Source organism: Pterocles gutturalis, unplaced genomic scaffold (assembly GCF_000699245.1).
Source record: "Pterocles gutturalis isolate BGI_N339 unplaced genomic scaffold, ASM69924v1 scaffold25412, whole genome shotgun sequence".
Taxonomy (NCBI): domain Eukaryota; kingdom Metazoa; phylum Chordata; class Aves; order Pterocliformes; family Pteroclidae; genus Pterocles; species Pterocles gutturalis.
In genome coordinates, this window is record NW_010108938.1 from 21710 (window position 1) to 34149 (window position 12440).

At 36.0% G+C, this 12440-nt stretch overlaps 1 protein-coding gene across 1 annotated transcript in view; it reads left to right on the forward strand.

Annotated features, from left to right (window-relative positions):
* Positions 1–12440, forward strand: part of CUL2 (cullin 2) — a 46849-nt gene that overhangs the window by 19090 nt on the left and 15319 nt on the right. Inside the window, exons 5-10 of the mRNA XM_010072811.1 lie at positions 895–977; positions 7149–7245; positions 7336–7446; positions 8642–8804; positions 9932–10056; positions 11623–11730. Coding sequence (XP_010071113.1) covers positions 895–977; positions 7149–7245; positions 7336–7446; positions 8642–8804; positions 9932–10056; positions 11623–11730 — 687 coding nt within the window. The remainder of the gene's footprint in view (positions 1–894; positions 978–7148; positions 7246–7335; positions 7447–8641; positions 8805–9931; positions 10057–11622; positions 11731–12440) is intronic.

A 12440-nucleotide genomic window follows, 5' to 3' on the forward strand; every position in this document is an offset into this window, starting at 1 on the left:
ATGAATGATCACATTTATCACCTTTGGGCTTTAAATCTGTTTTTTTACTTACATGTAAAAACTTCTTTGAATAATTACACTTGTGTTTTTAAAAATGGTATGTTTTGGGAGCAATTACTTCACGCATAAGAGTCTTGAGATATTTGAGTCCAGTTGACTGATCCCTCTAGTGATACGTTAGGAATAGGGTGACCTATCCCGAATATGAAGATGATTTGAATTCCGTTTAAGTCAAATGTAGCTTGCCAGTGACTTTGCTTAAGCTGTATGCATCTTAGTTTGGAGATGTTCTCTGTGTGGTGGATATGAGAGTTCTGTTTCTTTGACTGACCTCTGACAAACTGGCCAGGAGACATTCCCTTTTGTCAGCTGAAGCTTATTTTGCTATCATTTTTATAAATACTGGTGTCTTCACACATTCAAACACTTCAGATAGAAAGACATGTTATTTACTTATTACTGTGCAGGTGTTTTGTTTCTATGTACACTCAAAACCTGCCCTTGTAACCAGCTTGCTTAGAGTCCTTATATGCGTTTGAGAATCCTTGGCAGAGTGGAACCAAGGAATAAATGAGTCCTATTAGATGTGTAGGAGTCTGGGAAGCATGCATTCAGACACTGCCTGACTAGAAATTTTATGTCTGAGACTGCTAGTGTACAGATCTACATCCACATGCAGTCAGATGTTCAGGAAGAAAAGTGATAATATATGTTGACAAATTGTGTGTGTGTGTGAGGCAAACAAAATAATTTAAAAAGGAGAAAGAAGAGGGTGTCTTAACAGTTTAATTTTTAAAATCCTGAATGAGGAATTGCATCATCTTTGGTGTTGTTTGGGGGGAAGGGGTGTTTTGATATTTTTTATTGATGTAAACTTGTGTTGTGTCCTGACAGCTAGCTCTTGATATGTGGAGAAAATTAATGATTGAGCCACTGCAGGCCATCCTTATTCGAATGCTCCTCCGAGAAATAAAAAAGTGAGTGCTTGATTATTTTTTGCTTTTACACAATGTGGGGTTATTGTACTTCTCTACTTTGAAAAGTCTGGAGACTATGACCAAGTTCTGGGGTTTTTTTGAAGGTAGCTTCTTACCTGGTGATGATGTTCTGTCAGCTTTTCTCATTGTAGCTATTTATTTGTGGTTTGCATGTGTAGAAAAAGACTCTGAAAAGTAAAAAGTTAAGTCACCGTAATCTGAGGGTAGTGGTCTTTTCTGTTTCAGCAGCCTTCCTTATCAATGGGACTGGGGAGTAGTTAGAATAATTCTCCAGGTCTCATAAGATGCCTTTTGCCTTTTTCTCCACCTGATGCTGAGTGCTTATGGCTTCTGTGCTGTTGGTAAACTTAAGGACCAGGACTTATGCAAAGATTTGCCAAAGACAGAAAAGCTATGTTGCTTTGCATGGGACCCAAGCCAATTGTTGCTTATCTGGCAGGAAGACTAAGCTTCTGGGTTTCTGTTGTTCTGATGAGTGACTTCACTTTCTTGGTACTTTACTTGAATGAAATAGTTTTTGTTTTTTTTTTTTCCACTTTGAGGGAATTTATGATTTTATTTCTGAATACTTTTAAACAAAGACCCTGGTAGTTACAGGGCTTGGGGCTTTTTAAGTTTTGATTTAAAACCTTTATACTATTTAACTCCTAAAGGATCTTTTTGTTCTTTAATAAACAGGAATTTTGAACTGTACTACAGACCTTATGTGTAGTTTTAAGTTCCATCAGTGTCTGCATTTTTACTGCTATTTAGGGTAGCTCTGGAGTTGCCTAATGACTGGGTTTTTTTGAAGTAATTGCATGCTTGACTTGGGTGACCAGGCTAGTGTAGGTAAAGTGAGAGAGTGAGGTAACGTGACTAATTGAGGTGCACTCGGTCAGAAAAAAAAGCTGTATTTATAAAGCAATAAAAACCTGATTTTATAATTTGATTTTTCCTTCCTGAATTAAATTTTTGGTGACTAAGTAACTGACATGATGTCCCTCTCAGATGGTATTTCTGAAGCCAGAAAGCATTCATTTGCTTTCAGTTGTTGAACCATACTTCCTTTGTAACCAGTGCTAATACTGCTTTATCCATATGTTTACTATAACAATTTATTTTTGCTAAATGAAGATTCCCTAATTCATGATGAAGAAAATTCTGCTTTGTTACATCAAGCACATTGACATTGAAGACTCGTTTTAGTCAATCTGTATATTTCACTGGCAGGTGGGAGTGGAATTCTGTTTTAAAACCTTTTTCAGTAGACTTCTGGTGCCTCTTAAGAGCAATAGTATGTATTTACCTTGAGGCTGACTGCAGACCTCACAAGGGTATTTAGATTAAGACTGTCACTGGCTCCGTGGGGGTGCTAGGTCTTGCGACTCTTTAACAAGTCAATGTTGTTTGTTATTAAACCGTTTGGAAAGCTTTAAATAAAACTTGAGTCATTGTCTCTGGATTTTTTTTTCCCTCCATTATTAAGGATTCTTCTGTGTGATCTCAAAGAAGTTAATTCAACCCTGTTTCTCAAAATATACTTCTAACAATTCATATTAAGTTTGTTTGAGCCGCTTTGTGATCTGCGTATCATGTAATGAACTATGTGAGAGAACTTGTTATAGCTGTTCTTTCTCGTGTCATGAAATGTAGAGCTTGCTATGGGTATTCTGAGGATGGCCTTTGCATGTAACTATGGGCTTGTTGCTGTTCTTTGCTATGGTTCCAGTGGTCAATATAGTTTGTAAGAGGCAATTTTGAAGACTTTGCTGCAAACAGCTGTTAAATGTCTTTTAGCATTGAGTTCAGCAATCTGGGGATTAAACAAGGTGTTTGAAGAGATGGATATCAGAAAGTTACATCTACCAGAGGTGCAAGAATATGCATAGGAAGATTATTATGTAAAAAATGTAATAAAAATACTAATACATGTATATACTTAAACTTCTCGATTAGATGCCTTTTTGTGTGTGCATGGTTGAATATATTAAAATCTTTACAAACAAATTTAAATTTAAATAGATGGAACAGTTGAACTTCTTATAACCAGAAGATTTTGCATAGTATCCAACAATATGTGGAGTTGATAACCAACATTGTAGTCAACTGGTTGCATATAAAAGTATGTAGCAGGAACAGAGCCATAAATTTTGCTTTCAGGTTTTATTTTATCAGTGTATTTAACTGGAATTTTAAAGAGTTCTGACTAAAATCTTGAGGACATGGACTGGCTATAGACTTGTGCAATACCCTATAGAATAAAATTATCAATAAGCTTTTTTGGTACATGAAAATAAAGAAATACAAGTAGTGACTTGTGGTTTCATTGAACATGATGGCTAAACTCACCTAAGAGTTTGCTGATGCCAAAACAGAGCAGGCTGTGCTCTACTACCTTTCTCGTGCTGAATTTGGTGCTCATCTAGTCCCTTAGAGAATCAACTCAACCACTAATATGACAGAAAACCATCTTGGCTAGTATTTATCCAGATTGGCAGGATGAGTCAGTTCAGCAGAGAATTAAATGAGTGCCAAAGCAATGCAAGAGAGATACAGAGGCCTGTGACTGAGCAAAAGGGAGCAGGATTAGCCCCTTGAACAGCAGAGAATTTGTTAAATTACTTAAGCCTGTCTTGTCTGACTGCACTCTTAATATAGAGTTCTGAATATAACACGCTTTCTTCCCCCTTCCTCTAGCCCAAGCACTCCTCCTACAAGGCAAGCTGAGTATCAACTTAAACATTTTTGTTTCAACACAACAGGAAGCCGACAAGATCTCAAATTGTGAGAAAATTCATCTATGAAATTCTTAAACAGAAATAATTTGGAAATTATTCAGGTGCTATCTCAAATGACAGTGTGATTAGTACAGACTAACCAGGAAAGGCTTCTCTACTAAAGATAACTAACACTTTCCAACTAACTGAACCTATTGCCGTCTAAGCCGATCCATTATTTATACCTTTTGTTTGAAAGGAAAGCTATTGCAAGTTAATAACTTTTTAAAGAAGTGTTTGAAACAGGCTCTTCTAGTTCACAGTGAATTCTGTAGTGAAGTGGTCTCGACAGGCCATAGATCTGACAGAGCAGAGCACTTCTTTTGAATGATGGAATCTTCTTTTAACAAATACATTATGTATTGTTGTATGTTAAATATGTTCTATGGGGCTATAGTAGTGCACTGTACAATACATATTAAACTTCCACTGTTAACTCCATCTTGTTTCTATCTTGACTAGAATGAATATAAACTAGCACAACGTCCTTGAGCTTGTGTTTTGTAGTTTTCTCTATTTCTTTTGGAAAAAGAAAGCAGCAGCAGAATTAGTGGAACTTGTGTTTCTGTCCTGTGACATCCTTGCTTCAAACTGGGTGGCTGCTGCTCTGTAGCTGTATGCATCCATATTGTGTGCTGACTACTGCCAAGAAGGAAAATACACACTGAGTAGGCTTCCAGTTTGATGGGGTCACTGATTTCATTCATTTTAGTTTGACAGATATTCTTACTGATACAACTGTCATGAAAATGATACTTGAAACTTCTCCAACTTCTGTCAAATTTTGTTGAAACTGGCTGTTTGTGTTACAGAGTGCCACTGGTGTAAATAAAATCCAGAAGATGCTTCCAAAGTGGAAAGAATTATAGTTTTGTGACCTATGTTTTTTATCTTGGAAATGGTGTAGCTTTTCAGATAGGTCTGTGATTAAGTTCATAATATAATTCTGTCAATATATTTCATGATAACTTTGCTGTAAATGTGTAATACTCACCCACTGAGGAAACCTATGTTAAGCTACGAAAAATTCTGTGAGTGTGGGGGAAAAATGGGCAGTGTGAGCATCTGTTTACAAAAAAAAAAAAGCTTACATGATCCTGGCAGTTGTTCCGAACTTATCATTTGACTGGCAGCCACATCCTTGCTACCTCTGTATTCATAAGTGGATTTAAATTCTTTCTCTTTGTTGTGTACTGTGAGCTACCCCAAAAGGCAGGCAAAGCTAGTTCCACGTTGCTTTCCTTCGAATCTTTTGCCTTTGTGCCATCTGGCCTCAGCTTTGAAAGCTTGTCTCCTCCCTTTCAGCTCTTCGTGAAGCATCTGCCTCCTGTACTTTTACAGCCTTTTTCCTAATGATACACTGATCTTCAGATCCCCTGGGCCCGACCTTTGTTGCCCCCTCTCCTCCTGCATCTGTATGGGCTGAGGTCTGTGAAGCAGCCTGTGAACTGAGCAGAGGGGAGCCGGGTCTTCATCCGTAATTCCAGTAATGCTTCTTGTGTTTGTGTCATCCATCCTTTCCAGGTCTGCAACCCTGCAAGCTAGAGGCAGACTAGACTGTCTCTTGGCAGAGCCCTGCTTTGTACTATGCTTAACTTAGTTGTGTAGCTTTCTGCGCTCCATGCCATGGTGCTGTGTTCGCAGGCTGCATGTATCCTGCAGCTTCCCGTGCTCCTGGGACCCTTTGAGATGGAGGTGGCTCCAGGCCCTGGTCTGGTGTTACACTTCTTCCCTTCTGTGACATGCTGCTGCCTCTGCCGTCATATAACCAAACCCAGCAGAGGGACATTGGCAAGAATGCAGGGTGTGATTACATGTACACAAACCCAGATTTATTCTATTGGTTCAGCTACCAGGACTAGAGGAAACTTTCTGTTCCCCGGGGGAAAAAAAAATCAGACCATCCCTGCTGGAGCAGTTGTCTGTTAGGTCAGCTCATTTGTAGCGGGTGACCAAGCTGCATAAACCATACAGTGATTGCTTGTAATCCGTTAGAGAGCTAGTTCTTTCCACCCATCGTGAGGTTAAGTTTTCAGATCTTAGGACACAGTAGTATTTATAATACAGGTAATTAACAGTGTTTTAAGCATTATGAATATGGTCTGGTGTATGTAAGATGATGACTTCTGATGTGGCTGTCCTGGTAAACCTCCCTAGCTCCTGGGTATCCTCTGACATTTTTATCAATTCCAAACCAAAACGAATGAAATTAGCAAAATTTTTTCTCCCCCATTCCACCTTAGCCTAGATGGGTATATAGTAATGTTTCCCGATTCCGCCTTAGCCTAGATGGGTATATAGTAATGTTTGGGTTTGAAGTATATTTGCTAGCTTTCCTTTTTTTATTTTTTTGTAATCACTTATGTAAATGACTCTTCTATACCAACATAAGTTTCTAACAGAGAACTTATTTTGTCTTTTTAGTGTGGTCTGGGTAAAGTAAAAGTTCTTGTGTATGTGTACATATGCATTTAAAAAAGGAAAACCTACAAGTTCTTGTGTGTGGGTACATATGCATTTAAAAAAGGAAAACCTTTCAAATTACAACTGCTTACGCTTAAGTGTAAATATACTCTTATAAATCCTATGTTAGTCCTATTTAACATCTTAGGAATTAAGGAATATTTTTTACTGTTCTGTAAAGTGTATGTGAAAGGTGGTCGCTTTTAGAACAGTTCATGGTTTAAGGAGGTTGCTGCTGCTCTCAGTGTGGGTCTGTTATTGCCAGTCTTTGCGAACACTAATGTTTTTAGCATGCAAAACATTTGTTTTAATTGCTTTTGTTTTCAGCTGAGTGGGACTAAAGATAATATTTTCTTCACTTGAACTCTCATTTGAAGCTAAGAACTTGACTGGAAAACATGAAGTTTTCCTTTTTCAATGTATGATTAAAAATTGTGTCAATGCGCCGAGTACATTTTTTGTTCCACTTGATATCTACATGTTGAATAGTAAATACTCAGAAAAGAAAATAGTGTGCCTCTTGGTGTGATGTTGCAAAAAAAAATTTTTTTTTTTTTTGTCAGTGTCAGGAGTGTGAAGGTAGTCTATTTAATAAAGGCTACAGCTACAAGGTGGAACTTATTGTAACTTTTAAAGTACTTGCTTAGACTATGTAATTTGGAATACTTATATCCTTAGCAAACACTTAGAAATTTCATGACCTGCAAATGCCTTTGAATAGTTTATGAATTGCTATCTCAACAATTTAAATGTATAGGAGAGAAAGAAGAGTGCATTTTTTTTAATTTTAAGATTAATCTTCAATTTTGCCAATTTAAGCAGAGGAATTTACTGGAAAATGTTTTCATCCAATATTATTTCATTTGACTATCAGATGAGTTACACTAGATAACTGCATTCTCATGAATGTTTGCTTTGCCTGTTTCAGTGATCGCTGTGGAGAAGACCCAAACCAGAAAGTAATCCATGGGGTTATTAACTCCTTTGTTCATGTTGAACAGTATAAGAAAAAATTCCCCCTAAAGGTAGATACACATTTCTGATTTATGATTTTAATTTTGAAAGTTAATCTGGTATATGCATTATTTATCCTTTAAAAACAATTCTCCTTTTAGTTTTATCAGGAAATTTTTGAGTGTCCTTTTCTGAATGAAACAGGGGAGTATTATAAACAAGAGGCTTCAAATTTGTTGCAAGAGTCAAATTGCTCACAATACATGGAGAAGGTAAGAGATTCTTCTGTACACATGCATTGACTGAAATCTGAGATTATCAGTTTTATGATGATACGTTTTCCTGTACGGTTCTCATAGTTGTTCTTCGTTTTATGCTTTCATGCAGTTTAAGCTATGCTTTTGGTGGCATGGTTAATCTGAATATAAACTACAAACCTTGCCTATGGGTGGACTGTCAGCTTAAAAATATTTCATGTTAGAGGATAAATCAATTGCATGAAAAGTAAAAGAAAAAAATTAGACAAAAACCAAAACATGTATCAGGTTGATGAGTGTTGGTTCCTCACTTCCTTATTTTCTTTCTGTTTGTAGTGGCATAAAATGAGAGTTTTAGTAAGTAATGGCTAGAGAAGACTATACTGTAAAGTTGTTACAGAGCATTGTTAAAAATTGTGTACTCTGAGGTGCATTGTCTTTCATTTTGCTTTGTGCCAAATGAAGTCAGGTTGTGGTTAAATTACTTGTGGTGCTATAGTGTCCACACTAACAAGATAGAATAGTTGAGGAGAAGGTTGTGAGATTGCTTTTAACCATAAGGAGCATAAGCTAGTGGTTGCAACCTGAGGTAAGATTGAGGGGCAGGCTAAGAGCTCAATTAGATCAAAAGAAATGCAGATTAATTTTGTCTGTCATTAGCAGTCTGCAGCTGCACTGCTCTCCCTAGGCTCCCCTCATAGTCACTGTGTGAGTACTTTTATGTCAGTAATCATGTGACTTATTTTATGGTAATGCCTGTGTCCTTCACTGAAGTTATAAAGAGAGTTTTTATTACTAGCTCAGATGTACACCTGTACCTTCTGAGCAGATGTTGATGTACAAGCAGATGTGTTTGGAACAGAAAAGTGATTCTTATGTGATTAGGTATTGTGGTGAAACTTTCTCAGAAGTAACAAAGAAGAAGGTCATAAAGTTGAAAGGAAGAAGAAATTTTGAGAAGAGAACTATTGAGTGCTATTAGACATCTAGTAGTGACTGAGCTTAGTACTCAGAGTAGAAGATTGTATTAATTCAATAATAGCCTTATTCAAAAGAATAAATTTAATTTTTCAGTATCCTAGACAAGCTCTTCTTTGACTTTGTGACCCATTTGTGTCTCTCATTCTACATACATACACTGTTGTATATTCATGGTTCTGTATTGGTTGTCAGTATTTCATCAGCTCTCAGTATAAGAACTTGTTTGTAGGTTTTAGGTAGATTAAAAGATGAAGAAATGCGGTGTCGGAAATACTTGCATCCCAGCTCATATGGCAAAGTGATTCATGAATGCCAACAGCGAATGGTAGCTGATCACTTGCAGTTTCTACATGCAGAATGTCACAATATTATCAGACAAGAGAAAAGAAGTGGTAAGTCTCAATGGTCACAAAAAGCATGAACTGGTTTTTGTTTTATTCATTTAACACTGTAATTTACTATCTTTATTCAAATACCTTCTATGCGCTTAAGCATTTTCAACTAATATGTCACTTATTTAGAAAGCCTGATTAAACCCTGAATGACATTTTTCTTTTACCCTGTAATTCATTATCATTCTTCCAAATATATAGTCAAAGCCTTCTTTTTACAGTTAATAACCCTTCTTTCAGCTAATACTTTCTTTTTCCTTGTCTTAGTTGACTTAAAAACACACTGAAGTCCTGTGTCCTGTAGAATTGATCATATTTTATGCTTGTGTTTTCATTTGTAAACCAATGGCTCTGTCTTTACATATTTCTTCATCATCATTTGACAGTTCAGGATTATAAAATATTTTGGCTTCTTTTCATAGCCCCTTTTTATAGTCCTGATGTTTTTGTGACCTCTCTTCCCAAATCCTTTTTACAGAGGCAGATGCTCTTGTAGTTATATTCCCTGCCTGACTAAAAAAAATTATGCTTCCTGATGACTACATGCCTCTTAGCCTTGAAAGAATGCTTATTTTTGCATGGAAGATGGTCTCAATTATGTGAAACAAGTTATTTTTCACAGTCAAACTCAAATTGTATCTAATAATAGGGTTCAGTTTCCATAGAGTTTTGCAAAATTAATCAGAGCTTGGATCCCTTTTTGGAAAGAAAAAAAAAATAAAGCAGTTGCTTACTTACAGCTTTTCTAACTTCAGAAAAATTTCAAGCTACTGCTGGAGGAAAACAAAAAGTCAGGAAGATATCTAAACTGATTTTAGTCAGCCGCTGCTAAGGGAGATCTAACGAGGCCAAGGATTAAAATAAACTGGCACAATACTTTTCCATACTAGGCCACCTCTCCAAAGAGTGAGGTAGTTACAATGACTTTACTCAGTAAATACTGATATTAGCCCTACTCTTTCCTTTTTTTCTTTTGTCAGTGATCCAGTATATGTTAAATTTTTTTTTCAAAGCAGTTGGTCTTGTTTCAGTCTTTGAAATGTTGTGTTGTAAAATTATGATACTAAATTAAGTGTCTATTTGTAGTGTTTCTAAGCATATTCTATAAAAATGTATCTCTGTTACAGACATGGCAAACATGTATACTCTACTTCGTGCTGTGTCAAGTGGTTTACCTCATATGATTCAGGAACTACAAAACCATATCCATGATGAGGGCCTTAGAGCAACCAGCAATCTTTCTCAGGAAAATGTGAGTTTCCTCAGGCAGCTGAAATTACCTATTTGATTAACATTCCTGATGAAATGTTCACTCTTTTCTTTGTAGTCTATTCTTTTTTTTTTTTAATTTTGTCTATATGAAATTGGTTTGGAACCTTATGGATAAATTGTAACTTATAATCGGGACACTTAGCTGTGCGACACATATCTATCCTGAGAGCTGATTGTTGTGATCTAACCAGAAACAACTACCGCTAGATATTTCTCATTGTTTGTTTAATGCTGTCATGGCAAGTAGGTCCTTCTGTTCCATGTATATATTTTCTTTCTCTAAGTCAGTGGCATTTGCTGTTCCTGGTACGTTAGGAACCAATTTAGTTTGATTATATGTTATTTGTAAAGACTTGACATCCTGTTGTGATTTCAGTGTGGTATTTTTCACTAATAGCTTTGAAGTCTCATATTTTCATGTAATTTCTGAAATTACTGTCGTTTAATTACTTCACTAAAATATGTTAAACTTTTTTCAGTTCATATGTATTTAAAGTACTCAATTCCATTTTTGTTCCTTTAGCATTGCTGTTCAGAAACAAGCTTTCATTTGGCGTTATATTTGTATATGTCTTGCTGTCTAGATCTGTGCTCGCTTAAGGATGGTGACTTTAGCCATCCAGTGTTTCTGTCTGGAGTAATACATAGGTACGAACTGTTGCAAATTCACTCTTTGACTGCACGGAAGTGTTTACTCTTCCATCACTCCTGTGTGCATACTGAAAATGGGCTGAAGTCTTTTTGTAGTACAGTTTGATTTCAAATTATTTGTAAGCTTACTGAGTTTATTCTTTCAAACTAATAGTGTATACACAGGGAAATGAATGCAGAGCCATGACGGTAATGAAAAATCACAACCTTATGTAGATAAATTCAAAACGTGAAATACTTGCTCCGCTGTGTTGATTAAGTACTTTGTCATCAAAACATTTTTAATACGTGACCTGAGAATGCACTTGGCGAGTCATGCAGCTAGGGCATTGCACACTCTTGCATTGCTGCCTGCCAGCTTGTCTGTATAGTGACTACTCAAATTCATATTAGTGATTTCTATACAAAATATTATACTGAAGTGCAGTGCACTGAATTTGATTTGCAACTGTCTTATGTAGGAGAATTCAAAGGGTTCCTCTGGATTTTATTTCCTTGAAGTCAGTTTTAGGAGAAGCAGCAGTTTACTTATTCAGTGTCTTTCTGGCTTGATTGCTGTATTTACATGCTAGCATTAATGATTTTTGAAAAGGATAATAGAGGATTTTATGGCGTGGTGGAAAAGATAGCATGAGAGCAGTATGCACTCAAATCTGTGTTTGATAGCAGGACTGTAAATGTAGCCATACACTTTTTATTTCCAAAACATGTTCAAGCACAGTAGTATAAGTACAACAATGCAGAATCAATCCTCGCAAAGACTTAATCACCATGATTTTAACTTTTATTAAAAACAATAAATAGGAAAAAATGTCCAACTAATGTAGATATATTTGTGTGTAGATAATACAGCTTTTCTCAATAACTGGCTTTCTGCTTTACCTGCCTTTTTTAGATGCCAACTCAGTTTGTGGAGTCAGTTTTGGAAGTACATAGTAAATTTGTTCAACTCATCAACACTGTTTTGAATGGTGATCAGCACTTTATGAGTGCCCTTGACAAGGTAACTTTTACTTATGAAGTACAAAAAACCTTGGAAAACAAAATGCAGCACCCTGTTTCAGCCTTACCAAAATTCTTTAGGGCATCAAAATGTGTTCCAAGATAGAATTCTTATGCAGTTTTTTTAGTTTAGAAATGCTATGGAACAAAAGACAATTCAGTGTTAGGAGAAAAGATACGTACAAAGGAACGCTAAAATGTTTTCTGCAAGAAAGACCTTTCTTTTTGTCATAAATCAAGACACAAAAATAGAGCTGCCCCATTTAATGTCAATTTAAGTGCAGATAGTAAATAGACAAATTGTGTTGTAGGGGAAGTTTGGTAACTCTTACATGCATTTGAACTTGAATTTGCTTGCTGCCACAATGTTTAAACTCTGAATGTTGATAGTATTGCTTACAAGCTTTGTTTAGATTTTTCAAGTTGGCTGCAAAGAATGTTTAGAAATTTACATTACTTCAGTCACTGTCACAATGGCTAACTTTTCCAGGAGAGAACTGCACTTGAAGTTAAGTAAGCCTGTTGAGGGTTCTCTTCTTTGAAATGCATAGTCATGAAGGTATTTAAGATAAGTTCTAATTGTTATAAATTATTATTATAAATCAGTATTATTATTACTACTATTACTTTATTATTATTATTGTTATCATTAATATTATTATTACTGAACTCTGTAAAACCTGCTTAGTCTTGAGTGGCTTCTCCTCCAAA